Source organism: Miniopterus natalensis, chromosome 9, assembly GCF_054644295.1.
Source record: "Miniopterus natalensis isolate mMinNat1 chromosome 9, mMinNat1.hap1, whole genome shotgun sequence".
Classification (NCBI taxonomy): Eukaryota; Metazoa; Chordata; class Mammalia; order Chiroptera; family Miniopteridae; genus Miniopterus; species Miniopterus natalensis.
In genome coordinates, this window is record NC_142089.1 from 6778321 (window position 1) to 6801317 (window position 22997).

At 40.8% G+C, this 22997-nt stretch overlaps 1 protein-coding gene across 6 annotated transcripts in view; it reads left to right on the top strand.

Moving 5' to 3' along the window:
* RERE (arginine-glutamic acid dipeptide repeats) overlaps positions 1 to 22997 on the top strand; it is a 345910-nt gene that overhangs the window by 212458 nt on the left and 110455 nt on the right. For all 6 annotated transcript variants that reach the window (XM_087820126.1, XM_087820131.1, XM_087820127.1 and 3 more), the window contains one exon: positions 20100 to 20148. In XM_087820126.1, the coding sequence (XP_087676252.1) occupies positions 20100 to 20148 (49 nt within the window). The remainder of the gene's footprint in view (positions 1 to 20099; positions 20149 to 22997) is intronic.

Below are 22997 nucleotides of genomic sequence, written 5' to 3' on the forward strand. Positions count from 1 at the left end.
TACTCCTACCATATAGTGAATGCTTACTCTGTGCTAGATCGTTTAATTTAATTCCCCTAATAGCTCAGTGAGGTTGGTACTATATTTTATAAATGAGGAAATTGATATTATATTAAATAACGGCCTAAGGCATAGAGTCAGTAAACAGGAAACCCCAAGCCAATTTGACTCCAAAGCTTGTGCTCTTAACTTCTATGATTTCATTATAGATTGATTCATGTACAACTTAATTTTCTTCTAGCTGTGTTGGAAGATATTTTAGTTTTTCTAATGAAGAAAAAATATGTGCTCACTATAGAATAATTGGTCAAATAAACAAGTTAAAGAAGCAAACCAAAATAATACATAATTCTGTAACCCATATTTTGTTCTCCCTTGAATATACACTTATGTGTGTGTAGATATGTGTGTATTAAGATGTTAATTAAAATATTGTTTATGTATAATATACATACAATCATGTATTCCTTTATTAGTTTACTTTTCTGTTATAAACACAATACCATGCCATTAAACATTTTACAAAAATATTTGTAATGAACAATTTGTATACCATCAGAGGGATGTCTCATAATTTATCTATTCCCATATTTTGAACATTTATGGGTTTTCCAATATTTAACATTGTGACCATCTTTTTTCAATGTAACTCTTTATACTTCAGCTGAAAAGTGACAATCTAGAGCTCCTTTATTTCAGCTAATTTGGATTTGAGACATTTCAAGATTGAGTTCTTTTTTAGTGAAGTCACCTTTTCTACCTATCAGAGATGGAAGAAAGAAGCGGGTAAAAAATGCATGCCTCCTCCCTTAAGGACAGCTTCCATAACTCGTACAGGACACCCTTTTGTTCTTACTAGACCACAAAGAAAAGCAATAATTACACTCAGGCTTTACAGGTGGCTTCTCCCAGTGGTCCAGAATAGAGAAGATGGTGTACGTTCCCCGCGTCATTTTATGAGGCCGAAACCTTTATACCAAAGCCAGATAAAAAGTGCAATCCATAGGTCAGTCTTGCTTAACCGACATACGTGTAAAATGTTTAAATATAGTGTTAGAAAATGGAGTCTAGTAATGCATTAAAAATATACTTGTGCACATTGGCTTTATAAAATACAAGAATGGTTTAATAATAATTTATTTGTTGACATATTTACCACTTCAAAATATTGAAGAAGAAAAAACATGCAGTCATCTTGATACAGAAAAAGCACTCGGTAAAACTTGATACCCTTTCAGTATTAGGGGGAAACTCTCAGCAAATTAACCGTAGAATGAAACTTCCTTATTCTGATGTCGTACTTGCCAACAACGTAGAATAAGCACCACACTTAAAGGTAGAATGTTGGACGTATTTCATCTAAAGTCCAGAAATGAGGTAAGGATTCCATGTCCATTAAGACATGAAAGAGGAAATATGTAAGAATTGGGAATGAAGAAATGAACCTTTATGAGTACAGGGTAATAATTTTATCATAGAAAATCTGAGAAAACACAACCACATTGTCAAAACCGATGAGGTAAAGTAGTGTGCTTGCTGGATATAAGACCAGTATGTATAAAACTCAGTTCCATTTCCACACTAGGGACAATCAGAAAATAAAATTTAAACAAACCTGTCTGAAAGCTTCCTTTATTGATGTCAAATTAGTACTAATTAGAAGTCAAATAGAATACCTTTTTCCAACTGTTTTCCTCTGAGTTTCCTTAATTTTCATTGCTGCTTTTGCTTTACAATTTCTTGTTAGTAAATAAAACATTTTAGATACTTTTATATTTTTGGTAAGTAGAAAACTTTTTAAAAAAATAAAACCTAGGAAACGTCCATCTTCAATTCTGACTTTACCTTTGATAAATATAAATTTCCTGCTCACAAAAAGTTAAGTATTGTGAGTGGCAAAGTGGTTTTCCAGTCCGTTTCATGTAATTAGCCTTTTCAGTTTCGGGAAGAATCCATTAGTATAGTATATTCCTTTTACCTGCTCAGCTCCCCTTTACTCAGAAGTTTAAATGCTGCATCTCTTATTCCCAGGGACTAATTGGAGGAAAGAGGGAGGTCTGGGATCCAGAGGTGATGCAGATGTACCTGGGCTCAGCGGACTTCTGGGAGGACCTCGTGATAGCCCACAGAAGGAAGCACTAGGGCAGGCCACGTGCAGATGGGGTGTGCGTATCCCTGCAGGCGGCCAGGTGACAAGATGTGCTGGCAGGAATGAGGTCCAGGCAGGTAGTCAGCAGCAGTAAGCAGGTGTCTAGTGGTTAAGACAACCAGTGGAGAGAACGGCCCGGGTCTTGGAGGCCCTTCAGTACTGAGTCTAGTTCCAAGATGTCCTTAGTGTGAGACACGGCTGGTCAGTGGAAACAGAGCCCATTTCTGGAACTGGAATTAGTGGTCACATGGCATACTGCACTGAACTACTTATTCAGGGCTCCTTGATTTTCTCTGATGAGGAGGGAGACTGAACGCGTATTCTGAAGTGGGACTGAACTTGGAGCTGGATGTTAAGTGGTTGCAGCTTGGGGGTTAGAGCACTGTGGAAGCAGGGGGCCAGCCAGGTTCAGTCCCTCATTGCCACTGGTGTGTCAGCTCTCCAGACTCCATGAGAACTGATGGTTGAAGGCAAGCACAAGTATTTTTTGTTTGTTTGATGTATTTTTAAATTTTCAGTTTTGAATTTTATGTACATAACTTAAAGAAGAGTTGTGAGGTTAGTACATAAAACTCCCATATATCGTTTCCCCCAGTTCACCAATTAACATTTTGTAATATTTACTATTTTATTTTAACTTTATCTTATGTATTATTTCTCTTTTTAACTTTATTACAGATTTGCCATATTTTCTGTTTTTACCATGTTATTTTCCATATATGCCATCTTTGCTTCATTTCTCTCTCTAGTATTTTCCTCTCCTGACCCATTTAGAAATGAATATCGGACATCAAGCTCCTTTTCCCCTAAATGTTTCAGTGTATGTTTCCCAAGACCCAGGACATTCTCTTACACGACCGTGGTATGGTTATCAAACTCAGGAAAGGTTACGTGGGCAACATGCTGCAGAGTCTAATACAGTCCATACTGAAATTCGGCCAGTTTTTAAAATTTTGACCTTGATAATAATTTCCCCCTGTGATCACGAATTGGCATTTAGTCGTCATGTCTCTTTATATCCGAAGCCGTTCTTTTTTCCCTAACCCGTGTCTTAGCCCTTTTGGGTTTTGTGGCAATGACACTGGAAGAGTGGAAACTAGTTTTGTTGAATATTCTTCACTTGGGTTTGTTCTGTGGGTCCTCATGATTAGATTTAGATTTGGGTTATGTAATTTATGCCAGGAAATAGTATATAAGTGATACCATGCCCTTCTCTGTGCATGGGATGTAGTTTTTGAGATACAAAATAAGAGCGTTGGGTGGTTCCAGTAAAGATGATTTTGATATTTTTCTTGCCCCCAAAGAGCTTAAAATCTGTTAAGAGAGAGGAGGCACCCCAGAAGAAGCTGCAATGAATTAGGGTGCAGCAAGAGAGGAACAAAATTCTCCCAGGTTTCCAAGTTGGTCCTGTAAGGAGGTATCGCCAGAGAGGGCTGTTTGGAATTTGGTTGAATGGGTGGATTCTCCCCATCAAGGAGTGGGAAGGAGAAGAGAGCGAGCCCTGGGGCGTGCTGCCACCAAGGGGTGACAGGGAAGGGGGTCTGTCCCAGTGCTATGTAAAGGACAGCCGTGAGGTGACAGTGTTAAGAAAGACAATGAAGAAGATGTTGAAATAGGCTGGCATCACTACTGGGATCCAGTGTTACAGACAAAAGGCCATGGGATGTTGGTAACTTGCCCTTAGAGTCACTCAGGGCCTTTGTGGGATCAAAATTATAGACTTGCTATAGACTGTTTCTTGACTTGCTATTATAGTGAGGGTGTTGTGCTGTGTTCTGTGGCACAGTTCCTATGGTTTTTCGAAGTAATGATGAATTTATTAAATTATTACCTTCTGTTGATTTCTCCAAGAATGCATTTTCCATGTTAAAGGGTGTGGTGGTGTTTTTTTTTAAATACATGTTTGAAGGAAATACTTTGGTGGTCATATTTATACTATTTGGCTGCTGGGTTCTAATTTAATTGCTCTTGCTTTTAGAAAGTCTTTTCTAAACTGTTTCTAGTTACTTCTGGGGCATGTTATCTTATATACCAATAGAGGAAATGGTCTTACAACCTGTAGATGCTTGCTTCATGTGCTGGGTCAAAAGTAAGTCTTACTTAAGTGTACCTGGCATTTCCTGTATTGTGTAAATTACATTTTCAGCCTGTTGAGTTTTTATTTAATCACAGTGTCAGAACTTAGTGACTTTGTAGCACAAACATGAGCACTAGAAGACGGAGTACTAGGGTTCTGCCTGGACTTCAGGACCCTCGAGGACCCAGAGTACTCTGCCAAGAAACAGTTTCAGGTTCCTCCCATTCCATTACATTTGTTGGATACAGAACTGGCACTGCTGTTTCCTACCCCATCACATCTGTTATGCATTTTAGGGAGTTTCATGGCCTTTCTTTTTTTAAAATTATAACTAAGTCATAATATAAAGGATCATCTCTTAGTTTGCAAACACTCAGCCTACCTGCACGTCTAAAACCAGGGCCCAGTGTGCCTGTTGTTGGAGGAGGCTGGGGGAGTGGGCGGCACACATGTGCTTTTAAGGATTTTAACAGAAAACGCTGAGGCAGGTACTGTGGGCAGTATAGACACTTCACAGTGCTCTACACAACTAGGATGGTGTGGCCTTGCTTACGTGGCTTTAGCAATCTTTCCGGATTAATTTTAAATGAATTCAGGTTCATGGGCAGTGTTCTAAAGAACTGCCTGGAGTTTAAGGCAGGAGACCTCCAGGTCTTTAGATGTCAAGGATTGGTGGCAGGGCGTCTTTGACCTCTTGATTTGGGCTTTCCTGTCCTTATTGTTAGAAGTGCATTCTTTCAGTTAGACATGCCCGACTGGGTTAGTATCCCTTTAGGACATGTTTCCATTTATTGTTTGGGGAGATTTTGGAACATCTTATCCCGGGGGATGAAGCTCTTCGCATATCTAAGTTGGTTAGATGCTCGGGGTACCACCTGCCCGTCTGCACTGCGTTGCAGCTGTGGCCATACCCAGCACTCCCGTGGCTCTGCCAGGGTTGTTCCTGCGCCGTTTCCCTAAATGTTAGAAGTTTTCATAAAGAAATACGTGGGGTTTTCCCCTTAAGTCGCTGCTGCTGTGTTTTTAAATGTGCTGCAATGTTTCTGTTCATTAATCTTATGTGTAGTTATTCATACCTGTGTCTTTTGATTCCATTCCCCTTGAGGATCTTATTATTTAAGACCACATTTTATTTTATTTTATATTTTTAAAGACAAACTTGCTGTCGTCTTGGCAGAGCGAGGCGTTTATCCGAAGCCTGCGGTGGCTGCGCTGGCTCCCGGGCGTTGGCTGTCTCGGATCCCCTTTCTCAGGCCCCACTTCCCTGCACACTAGCTTGGTTTGCGGGGGGAGGCTGCAGTCTGTTGGCTGGGCTTTATTTACGGAAACAGCAGGGTTGAGATTGATTGCGCTGAGAGACAGTGTATGGATGAGGGAGGGTCACAGCACATGCTCAGTCCTGTCAGTGTGAGGGGGAAGTTTCTGCGCTCTGCGTGAAGGCTTAGGTCATAGCACACGCTCAGTGAAAGCTCTATGAGGTCTCTCAGACTGCATGTGCCTCCATTTTGAGTTGTTAGAGTAGAAAAGGGCAGAGTTTTAGCAGTAAGTAGAGGTTCAGGGAGGCAGCTAGACTCACCAGAGCCTCTGTTAGTCATGGATGATCCATTCAGCCCCTGCAGGTAGGCTAATCTTCCTCTGGCCTCACCGAGACAGTGTTGGTTTTTGCTGCTCTTTCTCACTTCTGAAGATGTTTATGAATCATTTCATCATTCGTAGTGCATGCTCCTGAGAGCCTTTAATTCAGCCCTGGCTGGCCATGTAGGTGGTGTTGCGAGGCGTGAAATCAGAGCTAAAGATGGGGTCTACCCAGAGACGCGTGAAAGCACCTGGGGATGCTGTGGGTACCTCTGCCCTGTCCTCCCCTTTCCCTCCCCTCTGGGTGTAGTTTTAACCCGAGTCTTGCTGGGTGCCCTGTGCCGAGCTGGTTTCCTTCGAGCACCTGCAGAGCAAACCTGCTGGCTGCTGGGTTAGGGAATTCCTGGGCCCCAGAGCAGCTCTGTTTGGATGTTTTAGGAAGGGTGGTAGGTGGGCAGCTATTGGTTGCTTTGAAGGTGGGTGGAACTTATTTTGATTGAGAGCCTGTTTGCCAGAGCAAATTATAATTTTTGTAATCTTTTCATGAAGTCTGAAAATGAAATAGTGCGCACGTTTTGACACATGCAGGGGACAGTTACAGGTGATGGTTGCAACAATATCACCTTAAAGTGGATTTTTTTAAGAAGTGAAAGGTTATGTCGTACCACTTTTTAATGTCCAGTGCTTCAGAAGGAAGCAGTCCTTTCTTCATTTTGGAGCTGATGGAAAATTTCTTGGCAATTAAAAATTACTGTATGCAGTGACGTGTGTTAGAAGTTGAGGTTCCAGGTATTTTGTTTATTTATTTTGTTGTAGCAGAGGATGGCACTTGTGTATGTGTATTTTGCTGTGTGACTTGTGACTTCTGTAGGAGAGGAGTAAAGAGAAGAGTGGATGCCTATCGAGGGGGAGGCACTGACCAGGCGAGGGTTTGTGCCCACTGCTTGATGGGGCTGGACACTAGTCTCTTCTGGGAGCAGAAGCTCTGCTTTTTGTGTGTCCTGCTTGCAGACAAGGCTCAGAAAGATGATTGTCACCATGGTCAGCTCTGGGAGCTAATCTAAGTTGAAGTTTTGCCCCAGTAAAATATTAAGTGAAGTGGTTACATTGCATTAATTGTTCCCCTTTCTTTTCTCCCGTCTTTCTTTCAATGAAGGTTGGGAAAAAATTTGAAGCAAAACAGGTTTTTGTACATTTGTGGGGATGAAGGGAAGCTGACTGTGGACAAATGTGCAACTGAAAAGCTCATAGGATAACATGGAGAAATTCTTCATACAGTGAAAAAATGACAGGAGGAGGCCCTTGATTTTGATGGCAAGTTTTGGAAAGCTAACAGTGCATTCTAGACTCTGCGATTAAGGACATGAATTATACAGGGATAATTTAGGGTTAGCTCATTTATTACTGGTTTTTAACCCCTCTTTACATTCATGTGAGAGCTGTCTTCCCATTATAATTATATTTATTTGAACATTGCACTTGGGAGTTTGGGGGCAGATACCCACTTTGCCCCAAACCATAGAGTGGTGCTTCTGGAATGTGTCTTATTTCACGGTATTTAGAAACACATTTACTCTTCTAAGTCTAAAGTTGTCCTTTCTTTAGAGAAACTGCCTATTGCAGCACTTGCTGGTCATTCACATGTGGGGTCCTTGCAGGACTAAAGGTTCAGATTTATTTTAGAAAACCCATTATTAGAGTTAGGAGAATACTTATTAGGAAAACAGTTGTGGAACTACCTTTTCTGTTCTAGGATCTTTAATTCTTCTTAAACTTTTATTTTTTACATTTAGCAAATAAAATGTGAACAGGAGGCTGTACTTGTAGCTGAATCAACTCTGGTCAGGTTCCTCCCTCATCTGGCTGGCCTGGTCTGGCCGCATACAAATGCGTATTTGTAGAACTTGCACGCAGCTACCTGTTTAGATGGCGCTGTAGTTACTATGGTGATCTATGGGAACCCTTTGTGGTTAAGAGTTGAGTTTCTGTGTTTCAAACCCAGTAAAGTAAGTCACCAGTGCTGTGTCTTGGGCGGTATGCATTTGTTCTATATGTTTCTGTCTTGGAAAAATATTTTGGGAATGTTATTTGCTGGGTAGGCATATCCTGGTTCAGGGCTTCCGTGCTTCTCTGGCTGTGGTAGAGGTGAAGGAACTGCACGTGGGAAGTTACTCTCTTGGCTAGTGTAGTTGTCTAGGGTCCGTGTTGCTTGGACATTGAAAAGATGTTAGTTTCATTTTAGCAAGTTGCTCCCCTCCCGTTGTACTTCAGAGTATCAGGAAGTGTTGGTGAATAGAGATAGTATGTTTCCAGAAGAACATAAAGTAAAAGTTTACCAAAATGTTATCCTGATCTTAGCTCCTTATCATTGTATTAGAATCTTGACTCAGAATCTGAGTTGAGTCACATTTGGTGTTCCTCTGGCAATGTAAATTTGGCAGAGCCCATGAACCTGTCATGACATAGGTCTGTTTGTGACCACTTCCTAGACTCTTGTCTGGTGCGTCAGCCAATGCACCAGGAGACTCCTGTCCGCGCAGTGCTGGCGCTCGCCGCGTCTCGTTTTCCTCTGCTCATCGCTTCTCATCCCTTTTCCTTTTGTTTTTAATATGTCGTTATTGATTTCAGAGAGAGGGAGGGAGAGGGAGGGAGAGAGACATCAGTGATGAGCGAGCCCTTGATCGGCTGCCTCCTGCACGCCCCCCCCACTGGGATTCAAGCCCACAACCCGGGCATGTGCCCGGGCCGGGAATCAAACCTCAACCTCCTGGATTCTAGGTTGACGCTCAACCGCTGAGCCGCGCCGGCCGGGCCCTTTTTCCTTTCAAATCATTTTTCCTTTTCCATTTTACTTGTTGGTCATTATTGAACTGCACTGTCTTTCCACCAGAGAGAGATTCATTCTAAAGCTATAAAACAAATGTCTGACAGAATGAGATAGAAAATAGAAAATACGGGCAAAGGGAGATTTGAGATGGTACGTGTGGTCACGAATCTTCTACCAAACCGATCATCTGTATCGCACAGTCTCTGATAGAGGATGACACAGGTTCTTGAACATGTCTTTAAAATAAATCTGAGAGAAAGCTGACCTAGTCTCATGATGTATACTCTGATCCTCTGGGTCTAAGCTAAAATAGTTTATTCTAATTCAGTTGGGATTATTAGGCATTATTTCTGTGGTTCAGAATTACTTGAACTGTGTATTGATTTGTGACTATTTGATTGTCTTTCCCTCTTAGATCCTAAGCTCCTGGGCATGGACCATGTCTGTTCTTTAGCCTCAGTTCCCAGTAGAGTGCCTGACGAATGGGCCTCCCGTCTAAGTACGTTACATAAATGAATGGTGTCTGTGATGAGAGGAGAGACCAGATTTGGGGTTAGAGGTGTGCTTCACATTCCGCCTAATAAGTGACATTGGACTAGCTGTGACATTGGATAAGTTTCTTCCCTCCTTGGACCCTCAGTTTTTCTCAGGGATCAAATGGAGATTAAAAATACTTTCACAGTTATTAAGATTGGATGAAAACTGTTTGACAGTGTTTGGTATACAGTTGCTCAGTGTTATTACTGTTATTAATTTAAAGGCCATCTCTAGACTCTCGTGGAGGTATGGTTCTCTCAACAACAACTGTATTTTTTGGTCAACCTACTTAATGTAAACAATGTTAAGAATTATGTAAGGAATTATGGAGAGTTAAATTAGTGACCAGTATCTTTAACCACCACTTACTGATCTCCTTTTTTCTTACTCTCATTGGGAGTTTATATTTTCCTTTACACTTCTTGAATACTTTTTTAGAGAAGCTTTACTTCCATATTGTATAACATTTGGTATGTGCATCACTCAGTGTTGCTCTTTTCTTACCACTTTCTCTAATACAGTGTGTATATTAACGCTTGTGTTGCCACCAGGTGCTGCTGAATCCCCCTCCCCAGTATTCTCACCACTCCATTGAAGGGGAATAAGGCAATGGTCATATTTTATTTGTTTATTTTTTTACCCTCACCTGAGGATATTTTTTCATTGCCTTTCATAGAGAGTGGAAGGGAGAGAGAGAGAAACATTGATGTGAGAGACACATCAATTGGTTGCTTCCGGCATGCTCCCGGACCAGCGCAGGGATGGAGCCTGCAACCGAGGTACATGCCCTGGGCTGGAATCAAACCTAGGACCCTTCAGTCTGCCGACACTCTAATCACTGAGCCAAACCAGCCAGGGCATCATATTTTTTATAGCATTTTTCAGAGACTTCCCAGTGGGAACAAAGGTGACGTTTAGATATGCATTGTAGACCTACTTGCTTGATCGAAAGCCCTCTATTTCTGGGGACACTCCATTTCTGGTTATTATAAAGTTTGATTTCATTGTGCAAAAAGCCAGCAACATTTCTGGTCAGGAGATCAGCTTAATCTTCAAATGCTGCTGCTTTATAAATTATTTCAATTATGGGATTTAAAAAATAATTTTGTTTTCTAAAGCATCAGATGTGTGTGTGTGCGTGCAGCTTTGTGTTGGGCTGTGGTCCTTATGGCCCTTTTCTTCTTTGCAGCAATGATGACAGTAACACCCAGGAGGAGCCCTAGGTGTGCTGGGGTCATATGCCAGGGGCAGATACACTGCTCGTTACTCCGTAACGGGCAAGGCAAGGCAAGACACTGACACAGGGGAGTAAAGTCATTGTAGCGCTTTGAAACCAGATTCTTGCTTACATGTTGTTCAAATTTTTTTTTTTTTTTACCATTTTTCCTGATTAAATATTACTGTGTAGAGGTCATGTTTACTGCATCATATTATTGGCATGGAATTTCTTCCTATTCCTCGGCCAGTGCCTAAATTTTTAGCCTGACTCTGAATTATATGTAGGGGACCCTGTGGAGGGAGATCTGCTTCTGTGGCCTGAAATCCTCTGTAATTAACTTACTGTGACCCTTGAAAGAGCACCTTTATCTCCTTAAGCCTTGTTTTTTTCTATTAAGCTGTAAGATTGTATTAGATGGCCTCTAAGGGACTTCATCAGAGAATATTTAGAATATTGTGATTATGGATTTTGGAGGAATTCCTGTCTTGACTTTTGCATTTGTGTATGAATTTGGAACATTAACTCTTTCAGCTGTTGATTGATTCCCTTTTTCTTTTGATCTTTCGGAATGAATACTGAATTTTGTTCCTGCTGGGCACTTTATCAAACCTAGTTCAGATGAATTTTACTTGGAGGGCTAACCATCTGTTACAAGTGACACTTGACTTAATTTTGTAACAAAATGCTGAGTTACTATCTACAGCTAAAAAATAATTTAATTAAAATATTGGAGTCATTTATTCATTTAAAATATATTTAGTGAGTGCCACTGGGCTCTGGGATATAATGGGGACTTGTTTATAAAAAGAGACTTATTTCCTGCCCACATGATGTTTTTGGTCTAAAGGGCAAGGCATCTACCCTAGCCTGCCAACTGAAGGGCCACGGGTTTGCTTCCCAGTCCAGGGCACGCATCTCAGCTGCAGGCTCAGTCCCCAAATGCAGGAAGCAGCCAGTCGATGTCTCTCTCTCTCTCTCTCTCTTTCTCTCTCTCTCTCTCCCTCTCTCCCTCCCTCCCTCCCTCCCTCTCCCTTCTGCTCTCTAAAAGATGGATGGAATGTCCTTGGGTGAGAATTAACAACAACAACAAAAAAACAAAAGCAGGAAAAAAAGGAAAAAAAGGGCAAGGCATCCACTGAAAGACCCAGTTACACAAAATAAATATAAAATCCTGACTGTGATAAGGGCTGAAGGGGAGATAGGTATTGCTTTGGGAACTCACAATAGAGGAATTAGCTTCTGCTCTCACTGCCAGTACTTGGAGCTAATAATAGTAATGACTCCTGTGCAACAGGAGCTGCGCCTACTTCTTTCCACAGATCAGTTTTTATTTTTACAGCAACTTGCAAACTTGTCGTTAAGAACTTAATTTTTTAGATGAGGAAACGGAGGCTCAGAGAGATTGAATTATGTCTTCAAGGTTAGAACCAAACCTTGGTACTAAAATTTTAATCCAAGTTCATTTGACTCTGAAGACCATGCTTTCCCCCTGCATCTGAGCATCCAGCCGCAGGTGTGTCCAAGGAGCTAGCTCCTCCCTTCCAGTAGTGGAGTGCCAGAGCCATGGGGCGTCCTGACAGGATGTACAAAACATGGTGATTTTATTCAGATTCAGGGAAAATATTTTCTATCTTAAAATGAATGAGAATATGTTTTGGAATAGCATACAGAATTTACATGAATTTTTTACTGTGTTAGACTTTAAAGAAATTGCAGACTTGTTAAAGACTCCTTTAGAAATATGTGTGCATGTTGGACAAATCTGAGAAACCCTGTACACTGTTCCAGTCATCCGTCTTATCAGCCTCGTTTTCACACCTGCCCACAACCCTTGTAAAAAGAAGTCATTTTGATAAATTGCCTTTCTATTTTCCTAAAATTTGGTATATTTTTTTCTGACCCACAGTCCATTTCTCGGGTCACTTTCTGAATGAGGTAGTAGAATTTCATCATCTTTTTGTTGATTTCATGTCAGTCTTCCTGCTTAACTCAACACACTGTAGAAAAGATAAGAATGATCTACTCTCCGAGCCTTACATCTGAAGGACAGGTAAAGGAAGATTGCTCAGTGATTCATTCATAATGACACCAGCCACAGAGCAGGGGGTCTGACTTGAGAGTTATCAGGCTCAGCCTTTGGGGAATGGGCCAGAGGCCACACTGCTGTCATGTTCTGTGTTTGGATTGGGGACAGGCCTGGGTTATGATGGGAAGTCATGCCAGCTCCTCTAAAAGGCCTCTGTTCTACCAGCTTGTGTCATTTCCCATGAACCCCATGTCCCTGTCCCTTTTCTTTCCCTGTAGATGCAAGTCCTTGTCTCAAGCAGTGACGGTGCTCATGTAGAGATAATTTGGGTGCCTTCAGTGACTGTTGACAGACCTTGCCTGCCTCAGTCCGTCCTCTCATTGGGATGATGCAGTGATTCTGCCTGCACAAGCTCCCCTTTCCAGCTAACTCGCTCTTCTCAAGGAGCCGTCTCCGTCTCCGTGTCTGGCCTGCCAGCCTTCTCATCTCCTTTGCATAGATGCGTCTCCCTTTTTGATATTCAGTTGCAGGCTTCCTGCTCCTTTCTGTCCATTCCCTGTTTACTTCTTAGACTAAAATGTTTCCATGGTAACAGGTTACTTTTCAAAGGGAACATCTTGTCATTTTATTTAATCCACTGCAGCTGAAGAGGCCTGAAATATTAAGTTGTAGTTGCCATGGATACTGCTTTGTTACATTCGTTTCTTTTGTATCAGATTTCATATACAATGAATTTCTATTTTTTTTAATACTCAGGAATAAACACAATGACTTACCATTATTCTTGTAATTTGGCTTCTGGGACTATTTTTCCATATTCTAAGCAAAGATTTGTAGGATAATGAGGACTGAATCTCAGCTGTTTTGAAAAACATATATTATTTACATTAGCTGCACAGAGAAATTCCTCCTTGCTGGTGAGGATGGTGACAGTTTTTTGTTTTTTTTTTAAGTATGATTCACAGTTAAGGACAAGGACTTCTGAAAAAAGATGACCCATACCAGAGATCCTTTAGTAAACACAGAGAAAAAAGAAATATGTGACTTGAGTTAATTCCTGAAGCTTGTTGCTTATTAACTGTGACATTCTTTAGTTCAGCTGTCTACAGTATATTTGGGGGGAGTCTATTTGTCATTTAATCAGCTTTTCTCATGTCTGGCTTTCTGTCTTATCCCTAGTTTGTCTATAATTCTGCACCCAGCTAACCTCTTCTTTTGACTTTTTAAAATAAATTTTTAGTTACACAGGAAGTTGCAAGATGCTACAGAGATGCTGCTCTGCACCTTCCTCTGACTCCTCCAACACGCTGTATATGGTGTAGTGCAACATCAGAGCCTGGACATCGGCATCAGTACGGCGTGTGTATGGTTGTGTGCCATTTCATCACAAGTGTAGCTTTGTGGCACCACCATCATAATGTAGATCCGGTCCATCATCACAAAGATTTTCCTGTCCCCTTCCCTTCACCATTCCTAACACCTCACCACCACTAATCTATTCTCCATTTCTATAGTTTTGTCATTCTCATAATGATACATAAATTGGCCTTTAACTTTGATAGTTTTTCTTCTTTAACATGATTTTCAAACTTAAAAAGCCCTCTTTTTGATTACTTTGTCTTGCTTTAGTGCTTGAAATGAACATAGAACTGAATTAGAGAAAAGGGTATGGCTGCTCATCCTGGTTCTGTTTGTAAGTAGTACAGTTTTGATTCAGCAACTTAGCCACTGCCACATGGGACTGGGACTGAGCTCTGACTCTGGAGCTAACTACACTTGTGTTCAAATCCTGGTTTTTCCACATGTTAGCTGTGTAATCTTTGTCAATTTCTTAACTTCTCTTAGGTTCAGTTTCCTTATCTGGATGGGTAATAGTAGCACCTACCTTACAGTGTCATCCTTAAGATTAGATAAGAAAACATATGGAATTCGCTCAGCTTGAAATGCCTGGTACACAGCGGATGTTCACTGTACATGTTAGATTCTTTATTGATGTTACGGTTAGTACTGTTATTTTCTATAAAGTGGAGATACTGCCTCATAAGGAATGATAAAGTAATGTATACCTGGTATAGAAAGCACTATTATTTTGCTTGTGTTTATCATACCACTATAAGATTATCTGAATTTAAGAGACTATATGTGAAAACCCTGAGGCAAGGATAAGAGTGTACATAGATGTGTCCTGCATTATCCTGGGATATGACTTCCATCCCTGTTCTCTTATTGCATATATAGTATCCTTTATCTGGCCTTCCTGGGATTTATACTGTCCTTGGTCTGGATTTTCCTTTCTTAATTGATGGCCACCTTGGCTTTGCCCTGCCCATCCATACCCTCTGTGTTAATTAGGCAATGCTGTATATCAAGCAGAAACTTTTTTGTAGCTGTGTTGTTTAAACACAAGATAGAGTGAGATCTGGGTTTCTGGGAACAATCACTACTAATACTTTCATTAATTTCAAGATAGGACTTAAATGAATTAACATATAAAATGAGATAATACTGTAGAGTACCTAGAACAGATATAAAGTACTCAGTTTTTAGCTATTGTTGCTACTGAGTGATGGATACGCCTGGAATCTTCTGGATTAGGGGCCTTTTGAATTCTAGCCTCCAGTATTTTCTAAAGTTCAGAATGCTTCATAGGCAGTGCTTCTCAAAGTGTGGTTTGTGGATCCCAGTTTACATTTCATCAAATCCCAACCCTTGAGGTCTGTCTTTGCAATGCTCTTTGGGAAGAAATGGGAAGTGACATAAGAGACTTCTGTTGCTTACCCAAGGGCATGGGTGGTTTGTTCAGAAGCTTACCTGGCCACTTTTTTCATGGCACACACCATTTTTATTTGAAGGGATAACTGACAGACAAACTGGTTATCAAGACCTGGGTAACCAACAGACATTTTATTGAAAGTAGAGGAAGTTAGTGTGCCACTTCAGGGAAAAACAACTGATCCTGTTTCCTAATGCTAAGATTTAAGCTTTGGAGTAAAAATTAGGATTTTTAAAAACTGAACCCACCACTTTGAGCTTGACAGCTGTGCACCCACAGGCTTTTCTTATGAAATGGGGGTGGTATTAATGAATGTGAGTTTTAAAAAATTGTGTAATGAACTGTATTGATATTTGAAAGATCGCAAAACTTATTGAACTAACATTTTCCATCTAAGCAATGTATAACATTACAAAATCTTGTCTGGGTAGAAGATCTATCCAAAGGCCAAGACAGACTAATGGATTTTAATGTAAAAGAGTCCAAAAGATCATTAATAAGGTTTTAGCTTCACATTGTGTAAAAGCCTTTAAGAAACAATCGCTCGCTGAGTTTTGATATAATATCAAAAAGAATATCCATAATTATCAAAAAGATATTAAAATATTCTTTGCTTTTCCAGTTACACATCTGTATGAGGTTAGATTTTTCTCATATACTTTAATCAAAACAACATATTGCAACAGACTGAATGTAGAAGCAGATATGAGAATCCATCTGTCTTCCATTAAAGAGATTTGCAAAAATGTAGAATAATGCCTTTATTTTCAGTGTTTTTGTGTAAGCACAGTCGTGTTTCATAAAAAATGTTACACATGTTAATATGTAATGTACTTTTCGCAATAAATAAATAAATAAATAAATAAATAAATAAATAAATATTTTGAAATTTCTCAAAAACACAACTTACTTGGGATGCTCAGTAATTTAAAGAATGTAACAGGGACTGAGACCACAAAGTTTGAGAATTGTTATGTTACCGGAGAGGGAAAATGTAGTCAGCATATGATTGTAGAGTGTTCTCTATGAGCTGTTGACATTACATTTAAATAATAATTCCTGGTGGTTTTTTTGGTCAAGTTTTATATCTTAGTAGTCAAGACTTATTTATGTAGCCAAGGAACTTTTAATTTGTCCTGAATGCATGCTAATGCCAGGCAGGTACTGTATTAGACTCCGGGGAAATACAAAAAATGAGTTAAATCTCAGTTCTTGTACTCTAGAAGCTGGCAGTTCCAGCGTGGATGGAGGTAGGAAATGTCCACGTAGCTGACTGTCATCCTCTAACAGTCAACAGGAGCATTCAGGAAGAAGGGAGCAGTGAGGCTGCAGGGAGGAATGTTTGATTTAATGCAGAGTTTGGATGCTTCAAAGGAGGGGAGGATGGTGCTTGTTCTGTGGATTTCAGGTACAGCTGGATCCTGGCAGTTTCCCATGAGGCCTACTTCTTGTCTTTCATGTTCTGGTAGTTTTTCTATTGGGTGCAGCCAGTTCTCTCTAATGGGTTGTGTTGCTATCTACCTCTTTTTATCTTGGACCTGAAAAGTATTTTTGCCATTTATTTTATATTTGGGAAGTTCCTGGATATGGTAGCTAATCCCAGTGTCCTAATCCTGCTCAAAAATAACTGTTGTGGCCCTAGCCGGTTTTGCTCAGTGGTTAGAGTGTCAGCCCTTGGACTGAAAGGTCCCGAGTTTGATTCCAGCCAAGGGCACGGCACGTACCTCTGTTGCAGGTTCCTTCCCCAGCCCTGGTTGGGGCACATGTAAGAGGCAACCAATGGCTATTTCTCTCTCACATCGATCTTTCTCCCTCCCTCCCTCTCTCTCTTTCTCTCCCTTTCACTCTCTGAAAAGCAATGGAAAAAATACCCTCGGGTGAGGATTTAAAAAAACACACCTATTGTGCCTCTAGTGTGAAATCGTAATATTTGGGAGTTGCATATGATTAAGAAATGATTTTCTTGTAAAAATTGATTTTTAAATGTTTTTTAAAAGGTTCTTTGTTTTACCTTTATTTTGTACTTTTTACCTACTAACCTTAAAGTAACCTTCATGAATGTAAACATAAAAGAGAGAAAACGTTTCCAGTTTAGGCCCTTAAGATTCCCCAACGTACTTTTTTTGTCTCACTTATATCATTATTAGCAGCATTAATAATGATTAGTCTTCATTTTTACACAAATAAGTAAGATATAAATATACTCAATAAGGTATTTGGGGGGTTGTTTTTATGATTGTGGTACATTTTTTAGCTAAATATGACACCGGCTTATTAAAATATTAAGAGAATAAAAAAACAAAAAATGAAAAAGAGAAAAGTATTAAAATGAACCAGGAATGTTTGTCTTGGGATTATGAGGGACTAAGCAGTGTGCCTCACAGTAATGGGGAAATGCTCTCATAACCAACCACTTGAGAAGCTCGGCATAACGCAGACCTTCTAGAACAACCTGAGAGTTGAGCTGTGGGTACAAATTACTGGATGGGCTATGGCTGAAGCTTTCTGAGATGATACATTTTGGCTTGACTTACATGTAGGCAAGCAAGCATTTGGAAAGTATTTAGAAATAAAGGAGAGAGCTTTTGGCAGCTAGTTTTGCTCAAAGCTAGTTACGAAACAAAGAGAGAAGTTAGAAGGGAAGTTGGTGACGCTGGCTGCTTGTTTTCCTAAAGCAGTCCTGGCGACTAAAGCAGCCTCCTGGCCTGTTGGCTCTTCTGCGTCCCTCCCTAACCAGCTTCCTGTGGTTCCTACAGAGACCTGCTAGAACAATCTATCTTCTAGCTTCTGTTTTTCAGCATGTCATTCGCCTACTGAAGACACGAAGATGGCTTACATTTCAAAGTCAGCACTTCATGCAAGCTTTTCTCCCACCAAGTCCCTCCCTCTCAGCCTGCCCCCTCTGCCGGGCTTTCCTCTGTTGTGCTTGCCATCTCCTTCAGAGGCCTCTCTGGAACTTAACCGTTTCATGGACTGTCTCCTTCTGAAGCCTGCCTGATTTTGGCCACTCCCCTTATCAGTTTTGTACTCTGTTTCTCCTGAAATGTTTTGTGCTCATGAATGTAGTGACTGGAACTGTTCTGGCGTTTTGGAGATGGATGCTACCTCCCCTGGTAGGTGGGTTGTAAACTCATAAGTACTGACCCACACGTCTTTTCTTTTTGATACTCGGCTCTCCTTTTTTATACCTACTGGCCCCCTTCGCCAAAATAAGACTCTTCATGAGAAAAATTGTTGGATTAAAAAAGGGCCTCTGAAGGAAATAACCGTTTTTCAAATTCACTTTAACAATTTCAAACATAATGGTGGGCGGACCAGATCCACGGGAGAAAGCAGGAGACTGCGCTTTCCCTCCGGCCCTTCACTGTTTTATGGTACTCTTCAGGTCAATGCAAGGCAGCAGCTACTCACTGAGCAGCTCTCGCTGTGTGAAAGTCTTCTCCTGGCACTAGTGACAATTCAGTGGTGACTGTAAACCCAACAGAGACTGGTCACTGGGCACGGGAAGGGTTTTCCTAACGTCACACACCAGTAGCCGGGAACTGCGAGCCCTAGGAGGCCAGGGACTGTATTTGTTTGTTCTCCACTGTACACCCAGTAAGTGCCTGTGCAAGGCCTGGGCAAAAACAATACTCAATGACTATTTCATGAAGGAGTAAAAAGAGGAAGACCCCTTACACATCTGTGGGTGTGTGGAGTGAAATGGGAGGACATCAAGAAAGGCTTCTCAGAAATAGTAGCTTTTAAAAGGAACTTGGATGGTTAGGATTTGGAGCAAGGGAGCGTGGGCCTTGCAAGTGCAGGAAGAATGGCATAGATTGGCGCTCTCTGGGTTGCAGTCTAGTCTGTGGTAACATGCTAAACGCACCAAGAAGGTCCAAATCCATGGTAAAGACAGAACCCATTATGGTGCCTTCCTCAGGCAAATGGTGAAGAAAATTGAAATGAACCAGTACACCAAGTATACTTACTCCTGTGGCGAAACCAAGATGAAGAGATGAGCTGTGGGATCTGGCACTGTGGCTCTGCATGAAAACAGTAGCTGGGGTTCCTGCACCTACAGCCCCACTTCTGCCGCCCCAGTCGAGCCCGCCATCAGAAGACAGGGATGGAGAGACCAGTAGAAGCTCCACAGTTTGAAACATTGCTAGTCTATAAATACAGGTTAATTTATGTAACCACAAAATAAAAATAAAAAAGAATGGCATAGACTGAAATGAGATGAGCCCTTTCACCTCCAAGACCTGCTGGGCTCATTCCCTCACATTTTTTCCATCTCTGCTCAAGTTTCACTTTATTAAGACCAACTTTTGTGACTGTCCTGTATAAAGAACTGTAAAAATCTCTCATCATTTACCATCTACTAAATCCTTGGCCCTTACAATCATCTGACCTATTATTTGTTGCTTTGTGGGGTTTTGGGGGGGGACGGTGCAGGGTTGTTTCTTACCTGAATTAGAATATAAGTTCCAAGAAGGCAAGGATGTTGTTCTACTCACTGCTTTATTCCCAACACCTAAGACAATGGCTTAAGTTGGTACTTAAAAAATATTTGTTGAATGAGTGAATAACCCTGTGTGTGTGCTAGGAACCATAAGTTATTTTTTTTATATTTTAATGAGGTTTATTGGAGGGTACCCTGAAATATTTTGAAAAGCAGCAGCGTCTTTTGGGGTTGTGCTGTGGGCATGTGCCTCTCTCTGAGGTGTGGTCAGGGTGCTCACAGCAGGAAGCTGCTGAAAGGGGTTTTTAGAAGAAGGCTCAGGATGTGTGTGGTGGCCGAGTGTACATGTACAGGGCAGCGTGAGAAGTCGTGGCTTCTTCCTGAGTTGTACCTCATGTACTTTCCTTGAAAAACATGTGAACATTTATGTCAGAATTACATTTGCTAACCAAATCTACTCTTTTCCTGACAGGAGGCTGAATAGTACCCAGGGGGAAATTCGAGTCGGTCCTAGCCATCAGGTAAAGTGCATTTCAGCAGTTTCTTTAATAGGTTTATCTTTATTATCCTGCTGGCCTTTTATTCTGTTGAGCAGCAACTAGAACTTACTGTTACTTCTACAGGAATTTTTATGTAAATGTGGAGGGGTTTTCCCCAGATTACCTCATACTTTTATTTTTTAATTGTAGTAAAATATACATGATGTAAAATTTATCATTCTAACCATTTTAAAGTGTACAGTTACGTAGCACTGAGTACATTCATACTGTGCAGTCATCTCCACCATTGACTTCCAGAACTTGTTCATTTTCCCAAACTGAAACTGACCCTGTTAAACACTAACTTTCCATTCTTCCGCCCCGAGGCCCCTGGCACCCACAATTCTACTTTCTGTCCGTATAGGTTTTCCTACTACACATACCTCACCTCAGTGGACCACATAGTATTTGTCCGTTGTGTCTGGCTTGTTTTCGTCAGCATGATGTCTGCAGGGTGCGTCCGCATTGTAGCGTGTGTCGGAATTTAATTCCTTCCTAAGACTGAATAGTCAGTCCATTGTATGTGTATATCACATTTTGTTTATCCATTCACCCACAGAGGAGCATTTGGTCACCACAGACTTTGATTTTAACTTTTTTTTAAAAAAAAAATATCTTTATTGATTTCAGAGAGAGGAAGTGGGAGAGGGAGAGAGAGAGAGAAACATCAATGATGAGAGAGTCATTGATCAGCTGCCTCCTGCATGCGCCCCACTGGGGGGTCGAGCCCGCAACCCAGGCACGTGCCCTGACCGGGAATCAAACTGTGATCTCTTGGATCCTAGGTTGATGCTCAACCGCTGAGCCATGCCCAGCCGGGCTCATTTTAACCTTTTTAAAGCTCTCTTTCCTTCAGAAGAGTCAAGATGGTTAGGGTTCTTGTCAGTCAGAAGCTTGTGTTGTGATCTCTGCCCTCTCATGTTTTATTTGGTTTACTAAGACTCTGGTGTCCTGTTTGTCAGCCCTTTGATCTCTCTATCAGTTAGGATGCTTTGTCAGACAGGAGCAGAAAACTCTGGCTGAACTTGGCTGTTTATGGTCCTGCATATCATCACGCCCTGGTCAGGCAGGACCAGGCTCTCCTGCTCTGTGGCTCTCCTGGTGCTTGGCTGTCCCTGTAGGCTGGCTTCTTCCCCAGGCCGGGAGCTGAATTTCACTGATCCTAAGATTCTCTTCTTTCCTTCACATCTTATTTCTGATGGACTTCATTGTACATCATTCTGTGATGTGATTATAGTTTAATGGGCAGCATCTCTCCTTTCTAAATGCTCATAGAATAATAGTGGGTCTCACTGTGAATGAAGCACAGCAAATGTTGGGAGGAGGTAGGAGATCATCCTTCTCTTCCCCTTAGAAGCAGAGAGAGTGCTCTCAGAAGGTCTCATTGACATGAATTAGGTCAGGTTTCCATTTCTAAACCATGAGGAAAGTGGGTTTTGCATGATTGTCATTTGAGTTGGAATGGCTGTTGGGGAGTCAGCCACTGTTGACAACACACACTAGAGACGTGAGATACAGGCAACTCCTTATAAAGGTATAGAGATTTTAGTAGTCTGTCTAGTCATTTTTCTGTCTAATTTTGAGTATTTCTTATATGTCATTCATATTTTAAAAAACCTATTTTAACTCTGTAATGAGAAAGAAATTAAGAAATAAAGGAATATTAAAACCAAAACACAAAAACCATCAGGGACATCTAATTACTAGAAGATGCTTCTCATCCCAGAACTAGGATTATAACTGAGACAGGCAGAAAGAAGCTGCAAGAGAACACTCCTCTAGTGTCTGCCCGGGCAGGTACAGTAAGTCCTCACTGAGTGTTGTCGCTAAGTTCTGTGACTAAGTGAAACGACATGTAACGAAACCAGCTTTACTTTAGGCCGATTGAAACAAATAACAGTTAAGTTCCTGTGGCATCTCATCAGCGTTCTAATGAAATGACATGAACGAAAGGGCCTGCTGTATACCCTTTTCTTGGTTCAGTCTGTTAGGCGGGGCTGACTCCCGTCTCTCCGCTGTGTTTTCTGAGCCGTTAGCCCTGGGACTTACATTTTAGCCAAGGGGTCCAGTAGTAGCCTGGTACCACTTGATCACATCTCCTCTCTCTGCTCTCTTTCCGCTGTATTTTCATACCTATTTTTTCTTCCTCCGGGTGTTTCCAGTGTCTCGAGATCATTGTTGTAGTAGAGTTTTATTTTACAGATTTTTTTCTCCCTACTGTAACAGAAAAATTGGTTCTGAAGTAAAAGCTGCTTAAGTTCTTAGAAATGAACAGATTTACTATGCTTAGATTTTTGTATTCTTTCATTTAAAATCAGATATTTATTTTATGTCAGATTTTAAGTATATTCTGTATGGTTTATTTTCAAAAAGAAATGTTTCGGAGCACCAACTATAACAGGACCTTTTTATGAATTAGCCACATTTACCTTCTTAAAATTGCTAACTTTGTTATTAGGTAAAATATTAACATATGCAAAAGTAGGGAATGATTAGTACAACAAACCTTCTTAATCCTATTACTTAGCTTTCACACATATTATAGTAGAACTTCTTTAATTTCTTCTTTCTCCCACCTCTCCCACCATTATTTTGAAATTAATCAGAACTGTACCATTCACCTGTAAATATCCCGAAGATAAGAGCTCTTTCAAAACACAATCACAATACATCACATCTAATAAAAAATGAGCAATTTCTTTATATTCAAGTATCCACTATGTCCAGAGTTCCCTGATTGCTTCCCTCCCTTCTTTCTTTTAAATTGCAGTTCAAATTGGAATCTAAATAAGAGGCAGGCATTGCAACTGGTTGATATGTCATATAAATCT